Raw genomic sequence first — 10,256 nt, forward strand, 5'->3', positions numbered from 1 at the left:
CCGATGTTTTTCTTGATCTTTATGTAGCAACTTGTTCATCAATATTTGCTAAAACAAGAAGACTTGTGCTCATGCCTGTTTTGATAACAAACATCGCTGTACGATAAATTGTTCCAGTGATGTTGTTTTTGACATCATTTTTAAGTAATGTATTGATAATGTCACGGTAATGCAAGTTCACCCTTTCAAAAACCAATTAAGTTTAATTTCGTACAGCACATTTAACACTGGAACTGGAAGACATTTAAAAAATTCATAATAAATCACAACAATCAAAAACAAAAAATAAAAAGGCAATCAGACTCTTGCAACCAAAACCATAAATAGAATGGATTCTGATGTCTCTGTAAGCAAAATTGCTTTTCAAAAAATATTAATCATCTGATTGGAAATCAGAAATGCACAATATATCAGCAACAATTGTCATCGGCTGATATCGGTCATTTTTAACATGTCAAAATAAAAAAAGAAATAAAATAAAAAAAACTTGGTTGATATTATATTTCCAACTTGTTGCCGTTTGTTTCTACAATGGATTGGTCATTTAGCATTTGGTCATGTAAGCGTGACGGTCATGCAGCACAGGATTGTGGGTAGTTTAACTAAAGCAGAACAACATTGGTAAAGTCCAGTGGTGTGACCATTTTTTTTAAATGACAATGAAACTTAAATATATAATACATGCAATGTCTGTAAATATCGGTTCTTGGCCATAACGGCAATATTAATATTGGGTATTGACATCAGCCCAAATATTCAAATCGGTGCATCTCCAACTACATCATGGTAGTTGAGTGAGCTGAATTAAATTTTGGGGGGGATTAAAGCAGAGGAAGTTTGTGCTTGTGATGTCAAAAAAAAAAAAAAAGAAGAAAAAATGAAACGCTGCAAGAAATACTTTTGCAAGACCGGATTTTATTTATCAAGATTATAAATGATCTGTGTTTAAATTGCTTTCTCAAGATGGGAGTAATTCAGATTTTCATCTGGCAAGAAGTGAAATCTCCAGTCTCCATTTCTACGTTTGTAGGTTTGTTTACTGCTCTCAGCTTGCCTGTGTACACATTTTCAACCCCCCTGCCTGTTCTTACCATCTGTTTCAGCCTGAGCTCCGCCAGCCCTGCCCACTCCCCCAAAGAGGAATACGTTATCGCCCAGTCTGCTGAGGTCCCCGCAGGAGAAGCGGCCCCTCATCGGCCTGATAACCAGGGGGAAACTCTGGAAGACAAATCCGAGCCGGCAGAGAGGAAATCTGTCCCGGGTCGGTCTACGGCACGCAAACTCTCGTAGAAGCCAAATATCATGCTATTTCAAAAACGAGCATCCGAGCTCATTCTCCCTGTCTCTTCCTCTCAGAGGATGTGCCTCTCTGTGGGTTGTGTCCCACACTCGGCCGTGACGGGCAGGAGGAGGAGGAGAAGTCCTGGGAGGAGCAGCTGGACGTCCACCAGGAGCAGCTGGAGAAGGAGATGCAGGAGGCCAGGAGGATGGTGTTCCGGCTGCAGGTAACCCCGGGTGATAACGCACCGGAAAACTGGCCGGTCTCGGAATGGAGGCAGAACAGCTGCAGACGAACGCAGCATGTGATGAGATTTCATCCAGGCCAAAGTAGACTTTTTCAGTGGGTTGAATCACACAAGTAAACGGAGATAAGTTGAGAGGATTGGAGCAACTGGGGAAAAAAAAAATTGACCTTTTTTTTTTCCCCCAGAATTTTGCATCAATCTTCTCAGATCTATTCTGAGTTCAAAGTCTGAATTCTGAATTCTGAGTTCAGAGTTGGAATTCTGTCCTCAAAGGTCAGAATTCTGAGATCAAAGGTCATAAGATAAGAGTCTCAATTCTTTTTTTTTTCTTCAGTGTCCCTAATCCTTTCCTGCACTTAGGTGATTAATTTATTTGGTTATTTAATTAACTGCTAAATTTGAACAAATTTGTATTTTTGGACTATCAGCATTTCACGCTTTTCAGTCACGATGTGATATAAAAAAATGGACTGCAATAATAAAAAAAGAAAATACGAATCATCCTTTTTTATTAACTTAACAAATTATCCACCTATCTTGTCTTTATGCATTTACCCATACTTTGCATACAGATATTAATATCTAAGGATGATTTAGAGACACTATTTAACCTGACATGCACATCTTTGGACTGCTGGAGGAAGAACTAAAGCATGCATGGGGGAGAACATGCAAACTCCGAGCAGGAAGAGTCTGTGCTGGGATTTGAACCCAGGACGTTTTAGCTGTAAGGAAACAGTGCCAACAAATGTGCCTCTGCTTAGCTAAACATAGTACAAGTACATTTACTCAGAACAGACAGAAAAAACAAAAGCAGTGTTCTTCCTTTGTAGTTAAAAATAGAGACATCCATTTCTTGTGTTCAGCAGTGCAGCTGCAGAAATACAAAAAAACAACACTGTAAAAACACTATAAATAAACATGTCTGAGGACTCAGAGGTGTGTTTTCTTCCACATACAGTAGTCAGTTTGATATCATTTTCTATTTAGCTCAGTTGCACTGCCTTGTTTCTCAGACTCCTTGCAAAAGTATTCATACCCCTTAAAGTTTTTCACATATCAATTCTTCCAGACCATTGAGCTTTTCTGGTTCTAGTCTGCTGTGCATCCCCATAACCAGAACATATCACTATACAAGAGTTTCATACCAGATGATACTGATAATTGATTAGTTTTTTTGTTTTTTTGTTTTGAATATCTGAAATACTGCCAAACTTTGGCGTGACATTTCCTGTTTTCACCAGGGATGCATCGATCCACTTTTTAAATTTCTGATACAGATACCAATATCTGAACTTTAGCATAGGGCAATACTGATCCAATACAGAAAAACATTGCTGAATTGACTTAGTGTTTCTTTTTTTAAACACAGGCGTAAATGTACTGAATTGTAAATTGATTTATACCAGTACAGCACAATAAAGTACTAAATAGCTTCATAAGCTTGGTCAAACATGCAAAAATAACAACTTTTATCCATTTAGTCATGGAATTAGGAATATAATATATGATAAAGAAACTAAAACTGAATAAAACAATAGGTTGACTGTCTTGGTCAAATGTAAAAAATAAACTGCAACAATAATTCAGATGATTCAGAAAGCGAAATTAGAAATTCTAAGTATAATGTAAAATAAATAATAAACCTTGACACCACTCAGAGCACAAAGCATAGAATTAGACTGCATAGATTCGCTCTTATGTGTTGGGAAGATCGTCACCGATACCCAATCTAGAATTTTTTTCAATATTGGGGCCAATACAAATACTAACATCGGATCTGTGCATCTCTGGTTTTCTCTCTATGCCATTGTTTATTTTTAAGCAAGTTATGAGGCACGGTGGCAAAACCTTAAACCGCTGCTGTGCTGGTTACTCAACAGGTTGGTTGCTTGGTAACCAAAAAGCAATGCCACTCACCTTGCTAGCTGACCGTGAGAGGTTGTGCAGCTAAAGCCTTTCAGTCTGCACATCCCCCAGAGTGCTTTACGGTTCTTGATCAGTTATCCATCCATCCATTTTCTTTAACCCTTGACTTTAGTGGGGACAGGAGGGGTGCTGGTGCTTATCTCCAGAGATATTTTGGGCGACTGCGACCCTGGACAGGTCACCAGTCCATCGCAGCAGAGTTATCCTATATATTGAATATTCTGTCACATGTATATTGATCGATGTATTGTCCAGTCCTAAGACAACGCCACCGTTTCCAACTCCGACTTTTGATCCGCGTTCCTTCTCCCATATTGTCCCCCTCAGGGTCTGCTGCTGCACGGCTCCCTCCCTGAAGAGGACCAGGACGAATCCGGGAGCTTCGGAGACGGCCGGACGACCGCAGAGCAGCAGCTGGTACGCTCCGGCTCCCTTTCTCCCTCTGCTAACCTGAGAAGGCCTCGTTTGGTTGCAGATCTTGCGTGAAGTGCCCGCGTCAGGCCTCTTCTCCCTGTGATGATATTTTTTAGCCGTCACACCCTTCTGGGGTGTTGGTGGGAGAAGCCAGCGAGCCGATGAATTCTCTCTGATCTGCCGGCCCGCTGTCACGCGTTTCTGTTGCCTCTTCATGCGTTCTGACATTTTCTCCCCTTCTCTAATTATCCTGCTCATGCGCTCTTCCTTTGAAGGTTCTAATCCGCAGTCGTCTGGACCAAAGCATGGAAGAGGGCCTTGATCTGAAGGTACAGTGAGGAACTGTAATTCCAATTAATATAGATGAGCTTCCTTTTGTGTAATGAGGGTGTTTGCACGTGTGTGTGTGTGTGTGTGCGTGCGTGTGTGTGTGTGTGTGTGTGGCTCACAGAGGGAGATCCTGAGGCACAAACAGGAGACGCGACACATTCAGGCCATCAAGGTAAAACCTCTTAACTTATCTTTGGGACTAAAGTGGAGTGAAGGACGTAAATCTTTTTTATTATTTTAAATGGATGAGGCGATATGCACTTAAAGCTTTATCACAATGTTCTGCTGTTCTGTTGTGAGCATAAAATCTTTTTTTAGGTAACTGTGTGGCTGCGTATGTGTGTCACCGCAATTATAGCCCCACAAACACAAATACTGTTCTTGAAAAGCATTCCCACTTGTAAGATGCTTCTCTAGGACACCAGTCACATAATGAAGTGTGATTTGTATCACTAAACTTCACTCTGTAACTGTATTTAGACATATTCTCAAATTTATTGATATTATTGACGCTTTCATTGAACAAATAGAGGAGAAAATAGTACAACTAACAATCCTGACAGTTTTGGGTTTTTTTAAACATTAATTGGACAGTTTTGGGTTTTTTTAAACATTAATTGGAATTTATTGTGATGGTGATGTATCAGGATTGTTATCATAACATATTATTTCTCACAATAAATAACAAAACTTTGTAGATTTGTGCACCAATCAGACTTTTCTGGCCAGTACTGATTTAGTTTTCTTTAAAGTCTGACTTTCCAATTTCTATTTGTACTAATTTAATAACCCATATATTGTAACAAGTATTTGCCCCCATATAGATTACTTCTGTTTTATTATTATTATTTATTACGGGGGAGAAAAAACCTAAGACTTTAAAGAATAAAGAATATAATTGTGACTTTTAGTGTCATTCTGCTGTCAAATGCAGCAATGGAATTATTCCGTGAAACAACTGGAAAAACTACTGAAACATGTATCTGCATTTAGAAATATTAGTTAGCGATTTGTTATTTTTAGCTTAAGTTTAAAGAGCCACAGAAGAAGGTCCAAAGAGCCTCAGATTATAGACACCCGGTTTAGATTACCGTATTTTCCGCACTATAAGGCGCACCGGATTATAAGGTGCACTGTCGGCTTTTGAGGAAATTGAAGGTTTTTAGGTGCGTCTTATAGTGCGGAAAATACGGTATTCTATATTTTTAATATCGAATAATGATGATTTGATATAATAAATCATCATTTGAAAGCTACTTTTTGTGTTTACTCAGGTTATCTTTGTCTTATACTGCAATTTATTTGATGGTATGAAACATTTAAGTGTGACCAAAATGTAAAAACCTGAAGAACTCTAAAACTGAGAAATCCTTTCTCTTCACTGTCGCAGAAGAAATACATGACAGTTCCCACAACAGAAATAGTAGTTTTTAATGCAACAAAAATGACAAAAAAATACAAAATGATTCTTGCATACGTATCAAAACATATGTTTATTAAACTTAAAACCAGTGAGTCGAAGTAAATCCTGTTTCTTGATCCATTTACAGACTAAAATGGTGGAAATTTAGTTTTATTCAGTTGATTGTTGCGTCTCTGCATATATAAAGTTTAAATTTGATTCCTTAACAAAAAAAAGAAGAAACAGTGGATAGCTGTTGATGAGATGGAAACAATTTGCACGCCTTTGCGCTCTGATCTCTCTGATCTTCCCATCTCTCTCATTAGGATGCGCTGCAGCAGCGCCTGTCAGTGCAGGAGGACGCCGTGCTGCAGCTAAAGCAGGAGCTACTGAGGTGCAACATGGCCAAAGATCAGTTGGAAGGAGAAAATGTGAGACAAGTGATGATTTCCTTTTTTGACCTGATAAAATATCTGGCTGGGATACAAGTGTACGTGGAAGAAATCTATCTAGAGCTTACCGTATTCCCCACTCTGCCTGCCTGCAGGAGGAGCTCAAATGCAAGCTGAGTGAAAGGAACAAATTACTCACCGAATATGAGGTACAGCTTTTCATTATTTACACCGTAATGGATTTTCTTTTCGCGTGCAGGTAATCACTTTTGTCGTTTATATATATATATTTTTTTCCCCGTCTGTTTTGTCAAAACCACGTCAGCAGCAGCAGCAGCTGGGGAAGAAGGACAGGCTGCTGCAGCAACAGAAGCCCGATGAAAGTCAGCAAAAAGCACACGAAGTCGGCCACGGACGGGTACGGAGAGCGCCGCGGTTGCAGTGTCGCCACGCCACAATCCAACATTTCAGTGTGAATAAACCTAACAATCATCAGAGAGCCTTCGCACATGACGGGGCTCGCATTTCTTCTTATCATAACAACAAATCATTTATACAATGGAACCACTGATGCATTTAGACAGCGCCAAGCTTGAAAACAAAGCTGTGTTTTCTCATTCAGCTCAGCGTTGTAGGCTACAGAGACCGGTTCTCACTGCAGAATAAACAGCGCATTAATCAGAGAAGGTTTTTTTTTTAGCGTTTTTTAATGAATTTCCTGAACTATTGAGCTGTTCTTGAAGCAAAATTACTTAAAAATAAACACAAGTGCTCAAAATTTTACTGTAACTTCAAACATAGCATGTAGAGCAACAAAGCGAGTCACTAATATGTTTATGAGTTTTTGACAACAATAAAGCTCTTAGTCTGGGGAATAAACTTTTATTTAATTTTGTTTAAGGTGTATTAAGAGGTTTGGTATAATATTTAATTTTCATTTCAGTGATTTATTGACTTATTTGAATCGTTGACTTTGGAATAATGCAACATACAATTTAAGTGAAATTTAAAAAGAAGAACTTAGTGCAGTTTAAAATGAATGTCTGGTCTTTGATACATAGTCAAATATGAATCTGAATTATACCAGATGATTAGAAAAACCCTGCGTCAAGATTCTACTTGCTGAGGAACATGATTGAGGTTGTAAAAACATGTTAGTGACTACATAAATATTTTTTACTTGTGAGTTAGTTAAAATAATACTTAAAAAAAAAAGCTCCAAATTAATTGTATTTTCCCCTCTTCCATGTCTCCATCTTACAGACATTTAGAGGTGAGAATGGTGGCTGTAACAACTTGGTGGTGTCGACTTCTCCTTCAACATTTCAGCACAACGCTCAAGTACGTGTCAGTTTTTGGATTTTTACTACTTTTTAATTATAAAAAAAAAGGTGTGCAGAATTCTAAATTCTGCAGATTTCTGAATTTTTTTAGAGCTGTATAATGATTTTTATGTGATTCTGCTAACATGTTGCGAAATGTTATGCAGTGTGTGTAAAACTGGGACAAGAAAAGCTTTGGGGAGTCATTCAGAACACTATAAGGAAAATACTGGAAAATACTAAAAGTTTACAGGGACAGTAATATGTTGGCTTTTTTGAGCTTTTAATGTTATTTCCTCATCAAAAACATTCCTGGAGTGTCTCAAAACAACTGGGTGGAACTAGCTCTGCCTTTGAGATGCGGTTTTTAAAGCGACAGAGGCCCATCTTCAAGGTGTTAAATTCAAACTTCTTTTATAGCATGAAGACTGAACAACCATCTCACCTCGAATGGAAATCTGCAGTCATCTGATTTGTTTTATTCACAGAGAAACAGGAGAATGTCAAGCACTTTTAATAACTCGCTGTTCACCTAGACAACAGACTGGAATGGAGAAGCAACAGTGAATCTGAATGCAATAAGGGACTAAATGATAGGTTAGGTCCTTCAAGATGCTGTGGATATTTTATATCTGCTGTGGAGAGAGCAGTTCACTCTGCCATTATCTGTTGAGTTAGCAACATCGGAGCAAGTCATTAGAAAAGCTAACTAAGCTGATTGTTTAGAAGGCTGGGTCTGTCCTGGCAATATTTCTTTACTGGTATTGTGATAATTTATTGATGGTGATGTTCTTTGTCTTGGAGGTTGAAAAGCCTCCTTGCCATCTCCATCATCTTTAGCTTCAACTCTGTGAAAGTGAACTGAACTGAGTCTGTTTTGCCACAGGGTGAGGAGCTGCAGCTCGTCAGGGAAGCACTGCGCAGTCTGAGGGACAGTTTCTCAGGTCATGACCCCCAGCATCACACCCTGGACACTTTGGAGCAAGGCGTAGCGAGCCTCATGGACCGACTCCACTCTTTGGACAACCAGCGGAGACAGGAGAAAGGAGTACGAACAGCTACACACGCTTGCTCTGAAATGTTTATTTTTTGTTTTGTTTTGTTTTCCAGGAGTAATTGTATAATATGTTTTTCTTCTAGGAAGAATTTAAATCGCCAGGACGCAGAGCCAACTCGACAGACCGTGACTCCTGGCCACCGACCTCCAGTAAGACGAGCAGAATCTTTGTGTTCTGTTCAGCGTTCGTCATCCCCAGCAACATCCTAACTTAAATCAAATGATCCCCTTTATTACACGTCCACATGTGGGAGGTGGATCATCAGAACCATTACAGGGATAGATTTTTTTTTAGTTAAAGTTATTTGTCTCATTATTTTTCAGAAGTGGCGCACTCGCACAGCAGCCCGGGACTAGACGCTGTCGTCTCTACTAAAGTGCTCTACTTCACAGATCGCTCGCTCACTCCGTTTTTGATTAACATCCCGAAAAGGTGCCAAAAAAAAAAGTTTGGAATAGTAATGAGTTTATTCCTGCAATGAAGCATTAGGGCCGTACTAAGAAAAAATAACATAAAAAAATAAAATTACAAAAATAAAGTCTTAATATTATGAGAATAAAGTTGTAATGTCACTTTATTCTTAAATTTTGATGTCGTTCTCATAATATTATGACTTCACTCTTGTAATTTTATTTTTTTAATTTTCTTAAAGTGACCCCAATGCTCTGTCATATATTAATTTCCTGTAGGAAGATATATTTCTTATGTCCAATTTCAAAAACAAATTGCCTCTGGAGAGTTGAAGCCTGATTGAGGCATGTCCAGAGCTTTAAACTGGGTTCTTTGGCAGCTTGTGGTTTTATCCTAGTAAAGCTTCATGTTTCTTGGCATGTATGGATGCATAGATCATGACTGACAGTGTGTGTTTGCAGGCTGGGTGAAGTGACACTGCGAGACTTTAAGGCTGCTGTAGACAGACATGGCAATTTCAGATACCACTTCAAGGCTCTTGACCCAGAGTTTGGCACAGTGAAAGAAGAGGTAGGTCACTCATTTTAACATCACTTTCAATATGAAAAATAATAATAAAATCTTATTCCACTTCTCTTCCAAAAAGATCCTTAAATGCTGTCACATGTTGTCTGGTTACAAAACAAACCTTAATGCCACTATTGGGATTTTACATGCCAGTATTTCAAGAAAAGAAGATTGAGGCTACAAAAACATAAACAAATCTAACCAGATAATTTTGGTCTAGTTTCTACTGCAAATATCTTTTGAACACTTGAACTATGACAAGTTTAACTTACCAGCAAATTTTCAGCAAGATATTGGAGTAACCAGACATTTTTCATGTTATTAGTGAAATAGTCTATCAGTGAAACTTGGCAATTTTTCATCAATATGAAGGAATTATTGACTTAAAAAAAACACCTATATCTTGCTGAAAAGTTACTTAGAAGCTAAGTAACTTAGCTTCTAAGTAACTTTGTTTTATTTTAATTTATAAATATATTTAGACTAGATTTTAGACCAAAAATACTTGGCAAAATTATGTGTTTTTGTAACGTAATGTGCTATCTCGATGGTATATTGGAAATCGGTGAGTAGGAGGGGGCGATACCAACATGTTGCATTATCTTGGCCTGATATCGCAGTGCGTGTGGTGTTCCCATGAGGATAAACAACAATGATGAAGGGGGAATGCAAAATATACAGAAGACAAAACAACCGCCATGGCGGACCAGAAAGTCTTGTGGAGATTGGAGAGGTCTTTGTATTGTTTCTTTCCAGAAACTTTCGCCATAGCTTCTTCCTAGTCCACCATGTTTGTTTACTCTGAACTCACATTTGACCTTGAGAGGTTTTGAGAGATTTAACATCTGAGAAATTTGGCTCAATGGGAGAAATCACAGTCTGAGTAATGGAGAGAGATGAGAATC

At 38.5% G+C, this 10,256-nt stretch overlaps 1 protein-coding gene across 5 annotated transcripts in view; it reads left to right on the top strand.

The window, feature by feature from the left end:
* dixdc1a (DIX domain containing 1a) overlaps nucleotides 1-10,256 on the top strand; it is a 31,231-nt gene that overhangs the window by 20,292 nt on the left and 683 nt on the right. For 2 of the 5 annotated variants that reach the window (XM_081614932.1, XM_081614931.1), the window contains exons 3-15: nucleotides 1,104-1,261; nucleotides 1,357-1,505; nucleotides 3,783-3,872; nucleotides 4,145-4,198; nucleotides 4,321-4,371; nucleotides 5,928-6,032; nucleotides 6,149-6,202; nucleotides 6,319-6,465; nucleotides 7,257-7,334; nucleotides 8,202-8,363; nucleotides 8,456-8,522; nucleotides 8,697-8,805; nucleotides 9,246-9,354. In XM_081614932.1, coding sequence (XP_081471058.1) covers nucleotides 1,104-1,261; nucleotides 1,357-1,505; nucleotides 3,783-3,872; nucleotides 4,145-4,198; nucleotides 4,321-4,371; nucleotides 5,928-6,032; nucleotides 6,149-6,202; nucleotides 6,319-6,465; nucleotides 7,257-7,334; nucleotides 8,202-8,363; nucleotides 8,456-8,522; nucleotides 8,697-8,805; nucleotides 9,246-9,354 — 1,333 coding nt within the window. The remainder of the gene's footprint in view (nucleotides 1-1,103; nucleotides 1,262-1,356; nucleotides 1,506-3,782; nucleotides 3,873-4,144; nucleotides 4,199-4,320; nucleotides 4,372-5,927; nucleotides 6,033-6,148; nucleotides 6,203-6,318; nucleotides 6,466-7,256; nucleotides 7,335-8,201; nucleotides 8,364-8,455; nucleotides 8,523-8,696; nucleotides 8,806-9,245; nucleotides 9,355-10,256) is intronic. The other 3 variants (XM_081614934.1, XM_081614935.1, XM_081614936.1) reach the window with 3 other exon arrangements.

The sequence above is a fragment of the Poecilia reticulata genome, chromosome 13 (assembly GCF_904066995.2).
Source record: "Poecilia reticulata chromosome 13, P_reticulata-male-v2, whole genome shotgun sequence".
NCBI classification, from domain to species: Eukaryota; Metazoa; Chordata; class Actinopteri; order Cyprinodontiformes; family Poeciliidae; genus Poecilia; species Poecilia reticulata.